The 21,932-nt window shown below is 42.0% G+C and overlaps 2 protein-coding genes across 6 annotated transcripts in view; one reads left to right on the forward strand and one right to left on the reverse strand.

Annotated features, from left to right (window-relative positions):
- Positions 1–6,119, reverse strand: part of LONP2 (lon peptidase 2, peroxisomal) — a 118,818-nt gene extending 112,699 nt beyond the window's left edge. For all 5 annotated transcript variants that reach the window (XM_021931932.2, XM_021931931.2, XM_017953332.3 and 2 more), the window contains exon 1: positions 5,670–6,119. In XM_021931932.2, coding sequence (XP_021787624.2) covers positions 5,670–5,902 — 233 coding nt within the window. In that variant the 5' untranslated portion in view covers positions 5,903–6,119. The remainder of the gene's footprint in view (positions 1–5,669) is intronic.
- An 11,079-nt stretch (positions 6,120–17,198) lies between these two features.
- ABCC11 (ATP binding cassette subfamily C member 11) overlaps positions 17,199–21,932 on the forward strand; it is a 66,791-nt gene continuing 62,057 nt past the window's right edge. The window contains exons 1-2 of the mRNA XM_021931930.2: positions 17,199–17,457; positions 18,715–18,851. Of these exons, the coding sequence (XP_021787622.2) occupies positions 17,359–17,457; positions 18,715–18,851 (236 nt within the window). The 5' untranslated portion in view covers positions 17,199–17,358. The remainder of the gene's footprint in view (positions 17,458–18,714; positions 18,852–21,932) is intronic.

The following is a 21,932-nucleotide window of genomic DNA, read 5'->3' on the forward strand; positions in this document are numbered from 1 at the left end:
TTGTTCAGAGAAGTTTTGAAATTCCTAACTCAAATCTACCCTCAGAGTTTGTAAGATAATGTTTTAATCCAAATCCTAACTCAAATCTACCCTCAGAGTTTGTAAAATATTGTTTTAATTCAAATGAGGTCTGACTACAATGGTTAATAATTTGTATAATTTGGAAACTGACCTAAATAATATAAGAGGTCCAAACATTTAAGAACCATCAACTGCAGTAGTAGGAAAATCTAAAAGCAGCACTACTGGAAAAAGCAGTTTTCCAAGATGAGGATATTATGTAAATATTTAATTCTGGCCTATATGCCCAGCACTTGCTTTTTTTTTTTCCTATAGACAGAATCTTGCTCTGTCACCCAAGCTGGAGTGCAGTGATGTGATTATAGCTCACTGCAGCTTCAATCACCTGGGCTCAAGTAATCCTCCCGCCTCAGCATCATGAGTAGGTGGGACTACAGGCACATGTCACCAGGCCCAGCCACTTTAAAAAATTTTTTTTACTCAAAGCCCTTCATTTTTCTTGGAATCTTTAATCTTCCAAGACCTTCCGGCAATGATGCTAGCTCAGTTCAGCCCATGTTGGAATAATATGGGGCCTCCCCACTACTCTCTTTAATCCCCTTTTGTGAAAATCTACATTTAAAACTACCCATTTGGATATAGGTTTAGAATGCTTTGCAGTTTCAAAAGGCTTTCATATGTATACTTCATTTTATACCTCCTTTCACCCCATGAAGAAGGTAGTATTATTTCCTTATTACAAGTGAGTAAATGAGATTCAAAAAGGTAGAACATGTCCTGGTGGCTCATGCCTATAATCCCAGCACTTTGGGAGGCCAAGGCAAGTGGATTGCTTGGGCTCAGGAGTTCAAAACCAGCTTGAGCAACATGGCAAAACCCCATTTCTACCAAAAAAAAAATAGCTGGACATGGTGGCACATGCCTGTAGTCCCAGACACTCAGGAGGCTGAGGTTGGAGGATCACTTGAACCTGGTAGGCAGAGGTTGCAGTGAGCCGAGATGGCACCACTGCACCAGCATGGGTAACAGAATGAGACCCTGTCTCAAAAAAATAAAAGTAGAACAACTTAGTTATACATGGTTACAAGAAAATTTAATAGAAATAAATTTAAGAAATCAATTTAAATTTAAAATTTAAAAGATAAATTTAATAAATTAAGAGTTCCTTAATTATATTTTAAGACAAATTTTACTTTTTTCCCATCACAATGGACAATAGGTTCCACTTGTACCTACAAGAATTATAAACATAGACCAGGCATGGTAGCTCATGCCTGTAATCCTAACACTTTGGGAGACTGAGGCAGGAGGATCACTTGAGCCCACAAGTTTGACACCAGTCTGGTCAACACAGGGAGACTACATCTGTACTTCATTTTTTGCTTTTTGAAACAGGGTCTCATTCTGTCACCCAGGCTGGAGTGTAGTGGCACAATCACGGCTCACTGCAGCCTAGACCTCTCCAGCTCAGACAATCCTCCCACCTCAGCATCCCCAAACAGCTAGGATTACAGGCATGTGCCACCATGCCTGGCTAATTTTTTCTTTTTTTTTTTTTGGTAGAGACAGGGTCTTCCTATGTTGCCGGGCTGTCTTGAACTCCCGGCCTCAAGTGATCTTCCTGCCTCGACCTTCCACAGTGCTGAGATTACAGGCATGAGCCACTGTAGCCAGCCTCTCACTCTTTCTTAAAACTTCATTTCTAAATTCAAGAAATACCACTAGTGTATCATATATCTTCCTTAAGAAGAGTCAATGAAGATTTAGGAAAATCTAATATAATAGATTAAATTTTAAAATTTTACCATTACCAGGTAATATTTCTTGAATGTCTAAGAATTCTAAGAATACAAATAGGTATAATGTATGGATGAAGAACTGATCCAACTTATGAAAGTGTGCACCTGTTATAAATAAGGCATTAATAGCTTGTTAGATAAATGCCAATGAAACTTAGCTGGGTTCTTACTGATAAGAAGCCAGCCAACAAAGAGGAGGACTGAGAAGTCGGCACTATGAGGAAATGAAGCCATGTACCCTGAAGAGTGTAAATTTGGAAGAAGGCTGGATGACCACCTTGAAATGCTTGGAAGGATATTGTATAGGCAGTGCTAAATTATGACCCTTTTCACTAAGAAAACAATGGGTCACTCAGGAGGCACTAAAAATGCAGTTAAACTAAGCAGAAAAACGCAGGGTGCCCTAGGTCAGCATGCCAGCCAAGTTCTATACTGCAGGACAAGTTCAAAGCTCCTCCTTTAAAAAGGCTCCTACAGGTAACATGCCTGCACACTAATGTGCAGAAAGGGACTGTGCTACTTAAAACCACCAAGGAAGCGGCAGAGGTGAGTCAACATCTAACCCTGCCACTCTGTGTGGCAAAGAACGCTGGGAGCAAATTACTTCTGCTGCTCCTTGAAGGCTGCATCCAGTGTCACCTGGATGGTGTAAAGGAAACAAGAGACAGGAACAGAGCCCCTCTTCTCGCCTCTGGGCTACCACACGGAAAAGCAGGTAACTGGGGAAGGACAGATCTGTGCATGGAAACAGACTAATGCTATGGATAACTCAGTATTGGTATTATTAAAGCCTTTTTTTTTTTTTTAAAGTAGAGTGTTTTAAAGGCCATATTAGAGAAAAAAAGACATTGGAAATTATTACCAAGGAATATGGTACAATCTTTCCACATAGGCTTTTTAAGTAGCAAACAATACTTCTAGGATAACTAGATGGTCTGATGAGTTCTTACAATGCCGGAATTCTATGAAGACTTTTCAATTTATGCTTTCTAATTTAAATGATTAAATTTTAAATCATCTAACCCTGCCACTCTGTGTAGCAAAGAACGCTGGGGGCAAATCACTTCTGCTGTTCCTTGAAGGTTGTGGCCAGTGTCACCTGGATGGTGTAAAGGAAACAAGAGACAGGAACAGAGCCCCTCATCTCGCCTCTGGGCTACCATACGGAAAAGCAGGTAACTGGGGAAGGACAGATCTGTGCATGGAAACAGACTAATGCTATGGATAACTCAGTACTGGTATTATTAAAGCCTTTTTTTTTCTTTTTTCTTTTTTTTTTTTTTTAAGTAGAGTGTTTTAAAGGCCATATTAGAGGAAAAAAAGACATTGGAAACTATTATCAAGGAATATGGTACAATCTTTCCACATAGGCTTTTTAAGTAGCAAACAATACTTCTAGGATAACTAGATGGTCTGATGAGTTCTTACAATGCCGGACTTCTATGAATACTTTTCAATGTATGTTTTCTAATTTAAATGATTAAATTTTAACATTGCTACTCAGTTAAAGGCAATAATATGAATATCGAGGATCAGATCACACAGTATCTGATTATTAGTGATTACTTTCAAGCAGGAGAACTGAAGATTGTTGTTTTGGAGGGATTTTCATAAAATAAATTAAAAACCTGAAGGGTATGGTGGCACTTGCCTACAGTGCCCAGCTACTCCAGAGGCCAAAGCAGGGGATAGCTGGAGTCCAGGAGTTCAAGACCAGCCTAGGGAACATAGTGAGACCCCATCGCTACAAAAAATTTAAAATTTAGCTGGGTGTAGTGGTGCACACCTGTAGTCCCAGCCACTCCAGAAGCTGAGGCAGGAGGATCACTTCAGCCCAGGAGTTCAAGGTTGCAGTGGGCTATGATCACGCCATTGCACTTCGGCCGAGGAGACAGAATGAGACTCTGTCTCAAAAAATAAATAAATGAATAAATAATAAAAATCCTCCAAAATCTTGCCAGAATAATACCAACAAATAGTGAAATTTAAAATGTGACTAAATCGACTTTTCAAGTTCACAGTGTGCCCATGGTTAATCAATACATATGTACAGTAGAAAGAAAACGCAGTCTAATCATGACCACGCTTGCCTAGACAGGGAACTACGTGCCTGGGCACAGAAGGCAAAAAAATTTGGGAAAAGTAAGCAGAAGGAGCAGGGTCACATGTTGGGAAACTGGAATCCAATACAATTTATCAAAGAGTACTGAAACTTGGAATGTGACCAGTTCCACTCAGGCAATAACCAAAGCAGGTCAGATGGGAGCCAAAATATTTTCCATGCTTGAGAAAATCAAGGCTTTTACAATATAAATGAATACTGGGCTGTTGTGGAAGGTTTGTTGGTCTTTGTTGCTTTGTTTTGCTTTCTTTTAATGGGGGTGCGGGGGAGGTACCCATCTCCTTTGAGAACTGAAGAAAGCAAAGGATTTGCCTAAAAAAAAAAATGTACATAGTCACAAGATTTTGAGGGAAAATGAGGCATGTCTAACCCTCTGGAAATCCACTCAGAGTCAAGAACCCCTAATTTAAAAATGAGTGGTAACTGCCAGGAAAAGAGAAGCTCTAAACTGAAAACACAACACCTCCAGTAGAGTTAGGAATAGAAGGCGGGTGCTTGGGAGGTGAGTTTGAAGATACTTGTTGAGAGTATACTACATACCAGCATTGTCCAATAAAAATATAATGTGGACCACATATAAAATTTTAGTGGCCACATTATAAAGGAAAAACAGCAGAAATCTTAACATTTTATTAACCCCAAGTACTCAAAACATTACCATTCCAACATTTAATCTATATAAAATGTATTAATCAAAAAGATTTTTCAAAATTTGGTGTGTACTGTACACTTACAGCACATTTAGGGTGACCAACCTCTTGGTTTCCCTGGGACGGAGGGGCTGACTTTCAATGCTAAAACAATCCCAGCAAACCAGGACAAATGGCAAATCTAGCAACTCAATTTGACAAGCCACATGCACTACACAGTACTGGACAGCACAGTCATCCATCAAGCATGGTGCAAAGCGGAATATACACATCATTCAATTTATTCTTCATAACATGCCTAGAAGATGGATGCTGTCAGTTTCCAAACTACAGGCTAAAAGACACAGAGGTTAAGGCTCTCACCCAAAGTCACACCAATAAGGCGACGGTACGGGGCAATACAGTAGTAAGCCTGGGGCCTAAGAAATGTTATGAGTGAAGGAGCAGAGGTGAGAAGCTAGGAAAGTTCCAGAAAGGGGGAACCAGCGAAAAGGTGAGCACGAAAGGCCCTTTACAAAAGGAAACAGAAGTATTAGGGGGAGAAGGAAAAGGGTGACAAGGAGTATAGAAGGCACCCACGAATAGTGCAGTTTAGGAATGAAACAAGAAAAAGTTAAAACTTACGGAGCAGAGAATGTCTCAGCGGATAAAAATAATGGGTGACAGAAAAGGGGAGGCGGATAGGAGGAAACGGCAGTGGGGAGAAAGGCGGAAAGTGAAGGCAGAGATCACCGGGGAGAAAGGGCCTGAAGAGTTAAAAGCATTGGCCTAGGAGGCTGAAGACCGAGGGCGAGGAATTGCGGGGCGGAAAGAGGATTCAAATTAAATCATTCAGAGCGGCAGGGAACCGAGTAGTTTCACCAGGTATCAGGCACTACTTCATGAACGATCTCATTCATGGTCATGGGGCAGGTATCTGTCATCCCCAGTTTGCATTTGATAGCACCAGAGAGGCGGAACCGAGCCGCGAAGGCCGCCCCGAACCGAGACTCGCGCTCAAGACAGGCCGTGGCCTGGGCCCGGGTCCCCGGAGGAGGCCGCGCCGCCCGCCGCCGCCGCGGGGGCAGCCAGGCCTACCTGTGCAGCGGCGGCAGGTCCTGCGCGTCGCTGGCGGGGTCAGGCGTGTTGGGGATGACGCCCAGGATGGTGCTCTGCAGCGACGTGCCCTTCAGCAGGCGGTTCCGCACGAGCTGCAGGTTGCGGGCCGAGTCCACGCTGGTGCGCATGGTGGAGCCGGGCAGCAGGACGCCCTCGTGGGTGAGCAGCAGCGGGAGGCGGCTGGGGATCTGGATGGGGCTCACTGATGACATGGTGGCAGCCGTTCGCACTAGGGGCTGTCAAAAGGAGCAAGACAGACAGCTGCCCGCGACCTGCTCCGCAGCGACCAAACCTCAGACCCGCCTCCGCGCCCCCGCTTCCGGCTACGCGGTACGGTCCGCCCCCGGGCCCAGAAGCCATCGCTTCGCGCTGCTCTCTTGCAGAGCCTCCCGATAAGATTTGCGGGTGGTACCTCTACGAAAAGAGGTGCACTCAAGCGTGCGGCGACCTTCGCCTCACTTACAGAGTATATTTGGAAGGATGATCTTATTTGAATTGTGTATACTTGAAGTGTGTTTAACTTTTTTCAATTTTTTTATATATACTTGAAGAGTTTTTAACTTTTGATTTGAGTTATTTATTTATTTATTTATTTATTTATTTATTTTGAGACAGATTCTCGCTCTGTCGCCGAGGCTTGAGTGCAATGGCGCGATATCCGCGCCTTGCAGCCTCCGCCTCCCGGGTTCAAGCGTTTCTCTGCCTCAGCCTCCTGAGTAGCTGGGATTACAGAGGCCGGCCAACACACCCAGCTAATTGTTGTGTTTTTAGTAGGGAGGGGATTTCACCATGTTGGCCAGGCTGGTCTCTAATTCCTGACCTCGAGTGATCCGTCCACCTCGGCCTCCCAAAGTGCTGGAATTACAGGCGTGAGCCAACGTGCCCGGCCCGAATTGATTTTAGATGTACAAAACTACAGCAAAGAGTTCCTATATACCTTTCACCCAGTTTCGTCTGTTATCATCTTACATAATCATAGTTCAATTATCAAAACCAGAAAATTAACATTACTATCTTTTAACCGGTAGATCTTAACCAAATTTTGCCAGTTTTCCCACTAATGTACTTCACTGGATCTGGTCCAGGATCCAATATTCAGGATCCCACTCTTTATTTTGTTGTAAAATCTCCTGGGTGTTCTCTAATCTGTGGCAATTCCTCAATTTTTTTTTTCTTTAAAACCTTGATACTTTTATTGTATTTTTTTCTGTTTTTTATTTTATTTTATTTTTATTATACTTTAAGTTCTAGGGTGCATGTGCACAACATGCAGGTTTGTTACATATGTATACATGTGCAGCACCCATTAACTGGTCATTTACATTAGGTATATCTCCTAATGCTATCCCTCCCCCCTCCCCCCACCCTGTGTCCAAGTGTTCTCATTGTTCATTTCCCACCTGTGAGTGAGAACATGCGATGTTTGTTTTTTTGTCCTTGCGATAGTTTGCTCAGAATGATGGTTTCCAGCTTCATCCATGTCCCTACAAAGGACATGAGCTCATCCTTTTTTATGGCTGCATAGTATTCCATGGTGTATATGTGCCACATTTTCTTAATCCAGTCTGTCATTTATGGACATTTGGGTTGGTTCCAAGTCTTTGCTATTGTGAATAGTGCCACAATAAACATATGTGTGCTTGTGTCTTTATAGCAGCATGATTTATAATCCTTTGGGTATATACCCAGTAGTGGGATGGCTGGGTCAAATGGTATTTCTAGTTCTAGTCACTTGAAGAATCACCACACTGTCTTCCACAATGGTTGAACTGGTTTACAGTCCCACCAACAGTGTAAAAGTGTTCCTATTTCTCCACAGCCTCTCCAGCACCTGTTGTTTCCTGACTTTTTAATGATTGCCATTCTCACTGGTGTGAGATGGTATCTCATTGTGGTTTTGATTTGCTTTTCTCTGATGGCCAGTGATAATGAGCAGTTTTTCGTGTGTCTATTGGCTGTATAAATATCTTCTTTTGAAAAGTGTCTTTTCATGTCTTTTGCCCACTTTTTTATGGGATTGTTTGATTTTTTCTTATAAATTTGTTTAAGTTCTTTGTAGATTCTGGATATTAGCACTTTGTCAGATGGGTAGATTGCAAAAATTTTCTCCCATTTTGTAGGTTGCCTGTTCACTCTGATGGTAGTTTCTTTTGCTGTGCTCTTTAGTTTAATTAGATCCCATTTGTCAATTTTGGCTTTTGTTGCCATTGCTTTTGGTGTTTTAGTAATGAAGTCCTTGCCCATGCCTATGTACTGACTGGTATTGCCTAGGTTTTCTTCTAGGGTTTTTATGGTTTTAGGTCTAACATTTCAGTCTTTAATCCATCTTGAATTAATGTTTGTATAAGGTGTAAGGGAGGGATCCAGTTTTAGTTTTCTACATATGGCTAGCCAGTTTTCCCAGCACCATTTATTAAATAGGGAGTCCTTTCCCCATTTCTTGTTTCTGTCACGTTTGTCAGAGATCAGATGCTTGTAGATGTGTGGTGTTATTTCTGAGGGCTCTGTTCTGTTCCATTGGTCTTTATCTCTGTTTTGGTAACCATACCATGCTGTTTTGGTTACTGTAGCCTTGTAGTATAGTTTGAAGTCAGGTAGTGTGATGCCTCCAGCTTTGTTCTTTTGGCTTAGGATTGTCTTGGCAATGCAGGCTCTTTTTTGGTTCCATATGAACTTTAAAGTACGTTTTTCCAATTCTATGAAGAAAGCCATTGGTAGCTTGATGGGGATGGCACTGAATCTATAAATTACCTTGGGCAGTATGGCCATTTTCACGATATTGATTCTTCCTATCCATGAGCATGGAATGTTCTTCCATTTGTGTCCTCTTTTATTTCATTGAGCAGTGGCAAAACCTTGATACTTTTAAAGGATACCAGTCAGTTATTTTGTAGAAGTTCATTCAATTCGAATTTATCTACTGTTTCTCATGATTAGATCAATGGTATGCATTTTGGGACCAAATACCATGAAAGAGATGTTGTGCACCGGATGCAGTGGCTCAAGCCTGTAATCCCAGTACTTTGGGAGGCCAAGGTGGGCAGATCATCTGAGGTCAGGAGTTTGAGACCAGCCTGGCTAACATGGTGAAATCCCATTTCTACTAAAAATACAAAAAATTAGCTGGGCGTGGTGGTGCGTGCCTGTAATCCCAGCTACTTGGGAGGCTGAGGCAGGAGAATTGCTTGAACCCAGGAGGCAGAGGTTGCAGTGAGCCGAGTGCTCTCTGGCTTGGGCATCAAGAGCGAAACTCTGTCTCAAAAAACAAAAAAAAGTGATGTTGTGGCCGTGTGATATATGACGGTGAAATGTCTTATTAATGATGGTTTGAATCTTGACTACTTGGTGAAGGTAGTATCTGCCAGATTTGTTCACTGTAAGTTACTATTTTTCTCTTTGTAATTAGTAAGTACTGCGTAAGGAGATAATTTTACATTTATTTATTTATTTTTCCTTCAACTTTTATTAGGCTGGTGCAAAAGTAATGGCAAGAAACTGAAATTACTTTTGCACCAACCTAATATTTTAAGTTCTGGGGTACATGTGCAGATGTGCAGGTTTGTTACATAGGCAAACATGTGCCATGGTGGTGTGCTGCACAGATCAATCCATAACCTAAGTATTAAGCCCAACATCCGTTAGCTATTCTTCCCAATGCTCTGTCTTCCCCTACCCCTGCCCCAATCAGACTCCATTATGTTGTTCCCCCACCGTGTGACCATGTGTTCTCATCCTTCGGCTTCCACTTCTAAGTAAGAACATACAGTGTTTGGGTTTCTGATCCTGTGTTAGTTTGCTGAGGGTAACAGCTTCCAGCTCCATCCATGTCCCTGCAAAGGACATAATCTCATTCCTTTTCATGGCTGCATAGTATTCCATGGTGTGTATGTACCATGTTTTCTTTATCCAGTCTATTGTTGATGGGCATTTAGGTTGATTCCATGTCTTCACTATTGTGAATAGTGCTGTAGTGAACTTACGTGTGCATGTATCTTTAAAATAAAGTGATTTATATTCCTTTGGGTATATACCCAGTAATGGGATTGCTGGGTCAAATGGTACTTCTGCTTCTAGATCTTTGAGGAATTGCCATACTGTCTTCCACAATGGTTGAACTAATTTACATTGTCACTAACAGTGTAAAAGCATTCCTTTTTCTCTGCAATTTTGCCAGCATCTGTTGTTTCTTGACTTTTTAATAATTGCCATTCTGACTGGTGTGAGATGGCATCTCACTGTGGTTTTGACTTGCATTTCTCTAATGATCAGTGCTGTTGAGCTTTTTTTCATGTTTTTTGGCCACATGAATATCTTCTTTTGAGAAGTGTCTGTTCATGTCCTTTGCCCAATGGGGTTGTTTGTTTTTTTTTTCTTGTAAATTTGTTTAAGTTCCTTGTAGACTCTGGATATTAGACCTTTGTCAGATGGATAGATTGCAAAATTTTTCTTCCATTCTGTAGGTTGTCTGTAGGTTGTCTGTTCACTCTGCTAGTAGTTTCTTTTGCTGTGCAGAAGCTCTTTAGTTTAATTAGATCCCATTTGTCAATTTTTGCTTTTGTTGCAATTGCTTTTGTGGTTTTCATCGTGACATGGTTGCCCGTGCCTATGTCCTGAATGGTATTACCTAGATTTTCTTCTAGAGGGGTGTGTGTGTGTGTGTGTGTGTGTGTGTGTGTGTGACATAGTCTCACTGTGTCGCCCAGGCTGGAGTGCAGTGGCGTGATCTCGGCTCACTGCAAGCTCCGCCTCCTGGGTTCACGCTGTTCTCCTGCCTCAGCCTCCCGAGTAGCTGGGACTACACGCACCTGCCACCACGCCCAGATAATTTTTTGTATTTTTGGTAGAAATGGGGGTTTCACCATGTTAGCCAGGATGGTCTCAATCTCCTGAACTTGTGATCCACCCGCCTCGGCCTCCCAAAGTGCTGGGATTACAGGCGTGAGCCACGGCGCCTGGCCTAGTTTTTAATGGATTCTAATCCAATAATTTTATGGGTTTGTTTTTTTTTTTTTTGCTTGAATTGTTTTGGATTTGACCATTTCTGCATGTTGAAATTTGACTTGGGTTTGGCCTTAGGTTGCAGATGGAATATTTTCTCCAATAAGAAATAAGAAGTCCAGCAGTGCTTTCAGAATTCCAGAAGGAACTGAAAGTCCATTCATATCAAGAGTTATTTGTTGAGGGACTTCTCGGTGCCAGGCCCTGAGCTAACTGCCGAGGGGTAGACAGGTCCCAAAACAAGGTCCTACTCTCAAGCATCTCTCAGCCAGGGGAACAGACCCATAGAAATCTGAGTATGAGGTAGGGCAGACAGAACTGTGTGTTTACATGTGTGCAACAGATAAGGGAAAGAGAAAGCAGGTTGCTAGGTGCTGTGGGAGAGACACGCATACACAAACTTGGAAGCTCCTACCTAAAGCTCTTTGTCTGACAGGATCCCACCTTCTTTCATTCATTCACTGAACATCATTTTCACATTGCTTAACGTTCATTTCAATAAACATTCACTGAAAATGTTTTTTGAACACCTATGATATGCTGGACACTATTCTAGGTAATGGGGTATAGATCAGGGAATAAGACAAACCAGATTTCTGCTTTCAGGAAGCTGACATTCTAGTGGGAAAAACAAACAATAAGCAAGGAAAGAAATAAGGAAAATATTTCTGGATAGTAATAAGCCTTTTAGATGGTCAGAGGAGGCCTCTGAAAAGATGACATTTGAACTGAGGCCTGCACTATGAGAAAGCATAGATCAATGCAAAGATTAGGGGGTAGGGGTCAAGGGCACAGTTAAAAAGCAGCACTTGCAAAGACCCTGTGGCTAGAATGAATTTATGGTGTTTGAGGAACCTGTTCTTGGAATGTCTGAGCTTGGGACCTAGTGGTTCCAGTTGCAATAAGGTGGGCAGAGTCCGATTATAGAGGGCTATGTAGGCTCTGGTAAAGAGTTTGGGTCTTAATCTAAACCTGATGGAAGCCATGGGAGAGATTAAGTTGAGGAATAACATTATCTAGCTTATGTTTTCAAAAGTTCATTTTGGCTGCAATGTGGAGAATGGAATATAAGGATTTAAGATCAAAAGCAGGGAGGCCAGTCAGGAGGTGGATGCAGCTGTCCAGGCGACAAGTGATGACTTAGAATAGGAGCAGGCACTGTCAAGCTATGTTTGATTGTAGCTTCAAGAGAATATGCTGATGGATTGGACGTGAAGATTTAAGGCAAAACAGTTGACAAGGATTATCCTAGGTTGGGGCCTAAGCCACCAGGGCCTGGAGAGAGGTTGAGCCAGTAGCTGAAGATCCTAGATATAATGAGGGTCTCGATCACTTCTCTGGATATATACAATGTACCCACCCTGTGACAGACTCTGGGGGTGATACAGAGATAAAATATATGTGGCCCAGATTCGCAAGCGCTTACCTTTTCATCAAGGGTCTCTCCAAGGGTAAGAGGGGAAGGGCTGCATTCATTCAGACTTCCAGAGTTTTAACAAAGAACTTCTAAAACCAGCTTACAAACTTTATGGTATATTTTTGAAACACTAATGTTTAATACTTTTAACCCACTTATGCCGGAGGTTGCCATTTTTTTTGGATTTTTGCAATCAGACCTTGGTGATGACTTTGAGTAGTAAGATAGAAATAACTTTCACATGTTTAGTATTCCCATAATGGAACACTAGGCATAAATGGCCTAACACATACATGTGCCCCAACAACCACAATAAACAAAACTGTATAAATGTTCTGTTCACATAATAATGGCTGGATTTAGTTTTTAAAATACAAATTCATGCTGCTCTATAGAAGATGTGGTGTGGTGCGGGAACAGGCCCAAGTTTAACCTGCCTGCTTGATGAAAACCCTCTTTCAATCCTGTCACTATATCTCCAGATTGGGATGTGTCAGCCCACTTGGGAGAACACCAAGAATTTAAATGTGAAATCTTTTGTGACTGTGCGACTTTCCTAGCTCCTTTTTTGACAGACTCTGCATGTACTTCATTCATTTATCCATCGAATATTTGCTACGCATGTACTATGTGCTGGGCACTCTTCTAGATCTCAGGACACATCTGTGAACACAAGGTCCCTGGTTTCAAAGAGCTTACATTCTAATGAGGTATGCAGAAAACAAATAAGCCAACAAGGAAAGAAATGGCAATTTCAGAATGTGATGAGTAAAGGAAGTAGATTAGGAGAATATGCAGAAGGTGATGTGGAGAGAGGGGATCTGGGAAGGTTACTCTGAGGAAGTGGCATTTGAGTAGAGTCCTGAATGTCAAGAATGAACCAGCTCTGCAAGGAGGTGGGAGGAGAATATTCTTGGCAGATATTAGGACTTGTGCAAAGATCAAGGTGAGAGGATCATCCTAGCTTCTGAAATTGAGGAGAAGGTCAGATACTAAGATGTGGGGATTCTTCAGTCAACAAGATGCCCTCCTGAAGCTATTGGAACTAACAGAAGGATATAAACCTAAGAGCAGAGAAAGTTAAATAGCACAGGGTGAGGTACAGGAGGAGTAAGATCTAATCACTTAAACTTCTTTAGGGCCCATCTGGCAGGTGCTTCTGGCTCCTTGCCCTGGACACTTCCTTAGCCACTGATGTGCCTTCTGGTCTTGGACACTAGACCCTGCTGCGTAAGAATAAGGAAATAAATCAGCTCCTTCAGAAAGCCCTTGATACAGGTTACCCTGCTCCATTGGCTCCCCTCCTGTTCAAAGTCTGTTTCACCATATGCAAGCAACCCACGTCCAAATCAAATTTGTCATCCTGACCTTTGCCTCTGGGGATTGGGAAAACACAGGGCTGGAAGCATCTGTTGTTTCCTCTCTGTTTTATTCCCAGTCATGTCCTGGTTTCCATTCTTACTACAATGATGGTCTTACACTAATTAGAGTGAATAAACTCCAGCTCCATTTTCTTCCAGAAAGAGAATTGGGAGGCCAGGGAACTTTTCCGGAACTGCCAAAGAAAGTTCTGGAGGGAATTCCCCGGTCAGTCCAGGAAGTGGAGATGGGCCTCATGGAACTGGAAGGAGGTCCAAGCTAATGTGTGGCTGAGCTCAAGCTCGTTTGCTTGGGACGAGCGACTGATGTTCTGCAAGCATAACTATTACATGTTTGCATTTTCTTAATTTTCATTGGGTTTCATTTTCCATGTTGTTAGTTTCCTGGATGAATCTTGAATAGGAAAGAGTCACATTATGTGCTGGGCACTCTTCTAGATCCAAAGACACATCTGTGAACAAGACAGACAAGGTCCCTGGTTTCAAAGAGCTTACATTTTAATGAGGTATGCAGAAAACAAATAAGCCATAGAGGAAAGAAATGGCAATTTCAGAATGTGATGAGTAACCCTCGTTGCATCTCTTTGCATCTCTAGTTGTGAAACTTTCATTACCTCTCTTTGCAGGTGTATTTGAATAAACCAGGTTGGCAAATCATACTATAGCTGAGAGGTGAGAGAAAATCTAATTTCTTTACTTGGTCTTTACAAATCTGGTCTTCCTCATGATCCCCCACTTGCTGGTTAATGAGGAAAAAATAAATGTTTTGGCTTATCAGTTTAAGATCTTGTTTGAGCCAATAATTTAAATAATTTTATTAAGTAATTCTCACTAAAGGCTCTGTCTCAGAGTTGTCACCTGGCAGAGAAAGAATCAGGGACCTGGGCATAGTGACGTCTACTCCTAGGCTTTCCCAGGGGAGGTCTTTTGTCTGCTTGGTCACTGCCTGTCCTGCTGTCTTTACAAGCCAACTGGATCTTGGGTAGGCCTTCAAGTAAAGCTTTTTTGGCTCACTCACCTGGGGGTGTTCTCTGAGTTGCTAGGACTCTCCTGTCCCACTTCCGTTGGCACCATAATCCCCTCCAAGATCTCTCCATGACTCTCAGTTGTTTGCAGCCTGGGTTGTCCAGTATGCCACTTCTGGAAAGTCCTTCACCCAGACTTTTAGCGACTTCTTCTTCCCATCTATACCACAGGGAAGCCAAGAAAGCTTACCACCAGCACAGCCAGCCACAGCCCATAGAGCACTTAGAAGTGAATTGGAAAATGATGTGCCCAGCAAGACGAGGATTTAAGAAAAGGCAGCACTCTTGCAAGATCGATGCCACAGTGGTCTGCTGGCGCCTGTTCTTACTGCTTCATGAGAATCAGCGGTCAAATTTTCATGAACTTTGAGAGCCTAGTTGCTAAACACAAACATTATTAAAAATCAAGTTATATAAACTTACAATTAAATAAATTATATCAAAAACAAAGATAATACTCAAAATGTATCATTTCCTACTTATTTTGCTACCTTTTGCTGTTATTTATACTCCTGAGGTTACTTACATCTATTATATATCTGTGGTAGAAACACTATATGGTGATGTCGTGCTGTGCATCTCTTCCCAGCTCTGCATTCGGTGGAGTTATGTTGGTATCACATCATGAAATCAGCCATGGTGGGTGTGTTTACACCACAGAAATAGGCAAAGGCTATATATCGGGGCTGGATTTATCGTTTTGTTGATTGTCTAGTCTTAAGAAAGAAATGTAGGAAATGTTAATAATGTAGATTAAATTTACAAGTGTGTGGGACCTGTAGCCGTTATATTGTGAGTAGTAAAATAAAATAAGGGAATATTCTTTCAGCATTTGAAAACTATTCAGCAAAGTTACTCAGGTCATTGACAAATGAGTGAAGATTCAACCAACATACATCTCTGGTATTGCACTTTCCTCTTGTTAACATAGAGCAAAATGGCAAGTAGCATTGGAACTATACTTAATCACCAATTGCAACCACAGGTTTGTTACAGATACAGACATTTATCAGCACAGCACTGAGGAAGCCCTTTGCAAGGATATGAGACTTGCACTCTGAAATTTGCTGTCTCCACCCCCTGCTCTATTCCTTTTACTGGGGATGTTTGTGTGTGAATAAATCATACAGCAATACACCATGGCCCCATCCACAGGGCCTCATTCTAGGGAATCATGCCAGTTTTACTTTAATGCAGCTATATTCTAGGCTGGTTCATGGCAGCCAGTCTTCTTCCCAGAGCTGTAAAGAGTGTGTGTCACTCTCTCTTATCTAATACACCTTCTTCTCTCTCTTTTCTCTTTTCTGTCATCCCTGAAGTGTCCACATTCTACCACTACATGGCAAGTAAGCCTATGGCCCAGTGCCCTGGCTGGGAAGTCTATCTTATATGGTCTGCAAGAAAATTCCAGCAACTGACTCTACCAGATCTGGTTGTGATTTGGTAAAAGGAAGTGGGATGGGAGGGAATGGGACAAAGAAATCTAGAGTAACTTCTCACAAAGTAATGGGTTAGCTTGCAGTCTATTTGCTTGAAGTACAATCCTGTATTTGAATGTTTGTTTTGTTTTGTTTTGTTTTTTGAGATGGGGTCTTGCTCTTTTGCCCAGGCTGGAGTACAGTGGCACAATGTCAGTTCATTGCAACTTCCACCTTCCAGGATCAAGTTATTCTTCTGCCTCAGCCTCCCAAGTAGCTGAGACCACAAGTGTGCACCACCACACCTAGCTAATTTTTTATGTTTCTGGTAGAGACAGGGTTTTACCATGTTTCCCAGGCTGGTCTCAAACTCCTGAGCTCAAGCAGTCCTCCTGCCTTGGCCTCCCAAAGTGCTGGAATTACAGATGCATGCCACCATGCCCAGCCTCAGTATTTGAATGGTAAAAGCTATATCTGAACACCAGGACCAACTACATAATTTGTGGGTCCCAGTGCAAAATGTAAATGAAAATGAAAATGTGGGTCTTCTTGTTCAAATGTATTAAAAATTTCAAGATGGCAACAGAAAAGCATTAAACTAAGCCTGGGGCTCTGGGGGACACGGGCTGTACCCCCATGGCCCTGGCTCTGCTGCACGCTTTCTCTTTCCATCTCTTCAGAATATTCCTAATTACTTACCTTCTCTCCTGCCCCAGGCACATGAATGTTCTGAGTCAAGCAGGGAGTGAGTCACACACTCAGGAAAACAAATATGAAAGGCTCATCAAAAAAAAAAAAAAAAAAAAAACCCTGATTATTTAAGTTTCCTAACTTGTGCCCAGATTCCCTCTGGGATCTGTGAAAACCAAGAGTGAAAGAAGGGCAAAATGATGTTTCTTTCATTCAAGTATGCATCCATTCCTTCTTCATTTGTTGAGCACCTGCTGTCCTCCCAGCACGTTCCAGGCCCCAGAAATTCAACAGCGAGGAAAGCAGACACATCCCTGTGCTCATGAGGCTCTCTGTGTAGTGCATAAACGAAGTCTGAACAAATAATGATTCAAACAAATACACAGTTACAGACTGGGATAAAGCAAGAAGACTGATTTTACGAGCAGGGCTTTGATAGACCAAAGGAGATTGCCCAGGATCAAGGGTATGGTGTTAGGGGTGGGTTAGGGAGGGTGGTTAGAGAAAGTTTCGCTAATGATTTGGGCCTGAGGTCTGAGAAGATATTTAAAAAGAGGGATCAAGCACATGCTAAGGAGAGAAAACAGCAGGCACCCAAACCTTTGCATGACCCCAAAATGCTCGCGGCAGGGTAGTGCCCCCTCTCCTGGCTGCTCAAGACGGGACCTAAGCTGCCTCTAACTCCTGCTGTCTTTTCATGTTCTCTGATTCTGGGAAACGAAGAATTGGCAGGAACTGAAAATGACTAGGAAGAGGACATACTGGGTGCCCAACTCTTCTGGTGGCCTTGTGAATCTTGGCATCGACATAGGCGATGACATGGTTTCAGGACTTAGTTATGTAAGTAGATCTCTTATCATCAGCACCCCAGGAAACTGAGTTGGCAGATTATTCTCCATAGTCATAAATTACGTCAAACAATTTCTTCCTATACTTATTTACCCTTGAATTTGTAAATTTTTTTCTTTTCTTTTTTTGTTCTCTCTCTCTTTTTTTTTTTTTTTTTTTTGACTCAGGGTCTTGCTTTGTCACCCAGGCTAGAGTACAGTGGCACAATCATAGCTCACTGAAGCCTCCTGGGTTCAAATGATCCTCCCACCTCAGCCTCCTGAGTAGCTGGGACTATAGGCACATACCACCACACTGAACTAATTTTTAAATTTTTCACAGAAGCGGGGGTCTCCCTATGTTGCCCAGACTTGTCTTGAATTTCTGGCCTCAATCCTCCTGTCTTGGCCTCCCAAAGCACTGGGATTACAAGCATGAGCCACCCCACCCAGCTACTCTTGATTTTTTTCAAATGGACCTCAGGCTTCCACAATTAGATCAATTATAATCCGTCATCATGGCACACCTTCATGGTTTATGCATATCTCTATGCATAAGATTGTATAGAGATTAGATTGTATCTATATATCTATCTGTCACCTATTACCTACTTATCTATGCATTTACTTGAAATAATAATAATAATAATAAGCATCTGCAAACCCATCACCAACACATCAGCTTGGACCTTGACAATCAGACGCAGCAATTGGTCTTCCCCCATCTCATTCCCCAACCCTTCCTACCTGATGTAACCACTATTCTGAGCCTCTTTCTGTCAATCCTTGCTGTGCTTTTAAAATAGTATTATTTTATATAGAATATATTATGTATTCTATATGAAGTCCTAAAAATTACCTGTCCTTTTATTTTAGTTGTCAAAAGGGAAACATATAATATTTTAGGATTTGCTTTTCTACTTGTTGGTTTCTTTTTAGTAGATTTACCCTCAAAGAGTGACTTGGTCCCTCATTCTGCGGATAACTAACTATGACACCCTTTATTCCTGTCTAAATTGTTTACTGTCAGATAAAAATCCAAAGATACCTCTTTGACTTGGCCAGACTCACTCAGCAAATGTGGGCAGAGCGAGTGCTGGGACCTACTTGTTCTGACTCTAGGCCCCCTGCTTACTCCCAGTGCGGAAGCCTTTCTTTAGGAAGCAGGATATAGAAAAATCCATCTCTCCATGGGCATCTGGTCCAACATTCCCTCAGGACAGAATTTATGAGTTTTGAAACTGATGCTCTTTTGTTTCTCTTTTCCAAGAAAAGCTACACTCTCCAAGATGGCCCCTGGAGTCAGCAAGAGAGAAATCCGGAGGCTCCGGGGAGGGCAACTGTCCCACCGTGGGGGAAGTATGATGCTGCCTTGAGAACCATGATTCCCTTCCGCCCCAAGCCAAGGTGAGTCCTGATGGGGGTGGTGGGGGAGAGCTGGTATCCACCAGGTCAATGATCCCTAACCCTGCCAAATAGACCTCTCGTGTAGGTTGCATAACTATGTCCCTACACAACCAAAACCCGTCAGAGCAGCCTGAGGCACATCAGGGAGGCACATCGTCATAGCCATTCATTCATTATTTATTCATTCAGAAAGGATCATTGAGCACCTACATGTGCCAGGCACTGCGCTACACCACACGGGAAGAACAGTGAGCAAACAGATGTGATCTTTGCCATCAGGGACCTCACATGGGAGACAAAGACAATGAGCAAATAGACTTGTGCATGATGTGATTACAAGCTGTTTAAAGAAGGTGCTGTGAAGAAATATGCGAGTGTTGAGGAACAGGAGAACCATGACAACTTGATAGGTTCTGAGTGGCTTTTAAGCTGAGTGACACCTAAAGGGAGAACAAGAATTTCCTAAGCAAGAGTAGGAGAAGAATGTTCGGGGAACAGCCTCTGGGACAGCCTTGCCTGGAGGGGCAAGGAACACAGCATGAAGTGTCCAGGAACTGAGAAAGAAGGAGGCCAGTGTCACTGGAGAGTCTTGTGCGATGTGGGCGTGGCATGAGGTGAGGCTGCAGAGGAAGGCGGATCAGACAGGTTCTCAAAGGTCACATTAAGGATACTGGCCTTGGTTATAGGAGTAACCAGGAGCCACAGGAAGGCCCTAGGCTGTTAACCTTACATTTAAGAATGAAAGAAATTCAATGTATACCCCCTGAATCAATCATAGTTTAATGTAATCATCCCCAAATTGCTTTCTTTTTTTAACAGAAAACAGTCACAAGAAAATTTTGTTTGTTTTATTTTTTATTTTTATTTTTTTGAGATGGAGTCTCACTCTCTTGCCCAGGCTGGATTGTAGTAGCGTTATCTGGGCTCACTACAACCTCCATCTCCCGGGTTCAAGTGATTCTCTGCCTCAGCCTCCCAAGTAGCTGAGATTACAGGTGCCTGCCACCATGCCCGGCTAATTTTTATATTTTTAGTAGAGACAGTTTTTACCATGTTGGCCAGGCTGGTCTTGAACCCCTGACCTCAGGTGATTCACCTGCCTCAGCCTCTCAAAGTGCTGGGATTACAGATGTGAGCTGCTGCACCCGGCCAATTTTAATCGACTTTAAAACTATGTACAAGTATAAAACATTGGTTTTTATTTCAAAAGTTGGTGGAACATATCCAGTCATTAAACAGTCAACAAAACGTATGCTAGTAGATTACATGAAGACTATATACAATATAAAAATAGCTGAAAACAGTCTTCCCTGTAAAAATAATTTAAAGTGAACTTTTCAATTTAAAATATCATCCATAGCAGAAACAGCCATTTAATATGAGTTGTTTTTTTCTTTTCCTAGCAGTAATGGTTCTAGCAGGGTATTTTATGCATAAAGAATATATTTCAAACCGTTTTTATTGTAATAAATACTAAAGCAACATAGGAATACTTTATAATTTAGGACCAAGTTGCTTTCTAACTTAATACAGCCTTGCTTTCAGGGGCCCCTACAGAATCACGCTGGTAAGCATGCACACGCTCATCTATTTGTTATTTATTGACAAGATCTTAACGCTCTGTCAGTCTGACTCTTCAGCGTTTAATCACCAAAAGTTCATTTTGTGTTTACGATTTCTCCTTCTCTTCAACATGTTTTCTAAGATTTTTATCTATCAACAAACTGCATTTGTTTTCCCATTTTTAAACTCTGAGCTTCTGTCCATACTGGTTGCATTGTTACCATACTGAATTATGTTATCTCCACCAAGAAAAAAGAACCTTGGTACTTTTGTTCACCTGGGTAACCACATCTTAGATAAATATATTGTTTCTGTTGGGGCTTTGAGATATTAGCACTAGTTCATAGGTCTTGCCCTGTCTTTTGTGATCACAAATAGTACAATCTCTTGCCCTCCCCTCACCCGCTCCTTGCTCCAATATCCCTGGCAAGGGCATGTGGCCAGCCTTGTGGAGAACACAGGATATAAAAGGGTGGAGAAAAGATGTCATAGCCCCTCTCCCCTACCCTCAAAAGAAATCTTATAAGTTCGGCATTTTCATCTTCCCATCTTTCTCCTCAAGTCTCTTTTCAAATTGCATTTTCTTCCCACAGAAACACATAACCTTAAAGGCAATTTTGAAAAAAAAAAAAAGTGGAAAAATGACACATAATCCCAACACCCTAATTTAATCATTTTTGGTATTTGTAAATCATTCTTAAAGATAATACCTTATCATCTTTAACTATGTATGCATTCAATTTTATTGTTTGTAAAAGTTTCACAGAAGAATTAAAGCCATGAGAACCTCTCTTCCTATTTCTTTGCCAACTCCAACTCCTTTTTCAATGTCAACCACTATCAGCAATGTGATATAAATGTATATACTTTTTTGTCTGCTTTCCCTCCTTTCTTCCTTTTTTATATAAGTAAAAAAAAAAAAATACTTTTTTTTTGTTTTTGTTTTTTTCCTTTTGAGACGGAGTCGTGCTCGGTCTCCCAGGCCGGAGTGGCAGTGGCGTGATCTTGGCTCACTACAACCTCCGCCTCCCGGGTTCAAGTGATTCTCGCAACTCAGCCTCCCAAGTAGCTGGGATTACAGGCATGCACACCACCACACCAAGCTAATTTTTGTATTTTTAGTAGAAACAGGGTTTCACGATGTTGGCCTGGCTGGCCTCAAACTCCTGACCTCAGATGATCCACCCTCCTCAGCCTCCGGAAGTGCTGGGATTACAGGCGTGAGCCACTGCGCCCTGGGATTACAGGCGTGAGCCACTGCGCCCGGCCAATACTGAGTTTTTAATCTGCAAGTGGTCTTTTTTTGGCTCTTGCTTGGAACTCTTCCTGTGTTCTACATATAAACAAACCTTATTGAAAAAAAAAAAATCCAAACATCTACATTGAATTTACATTTGCATTTTATAGTATGGGTAGATCATAATTTCTCTCTTTTTGTTTAAATAATTCCCCAGTTAATGGGTACTTTTGTTGTTTATGGTTTTCAACTTACAAATAAGAGTCATGAAAACATGTTTG

Source organism: Papio anubis, chromosome 18 (genome assembly GCF_008728515.1).
Source record: "Papio anubis isolate 15944 chromosome 18, Panubis1.0, whole genome shotgun sequence".
Lineage (NCBI taxonomy): Eukaryota > Metazoa > Chordata > Mammalia > Primates > Cercopithecidae > Papio > Papio anubis.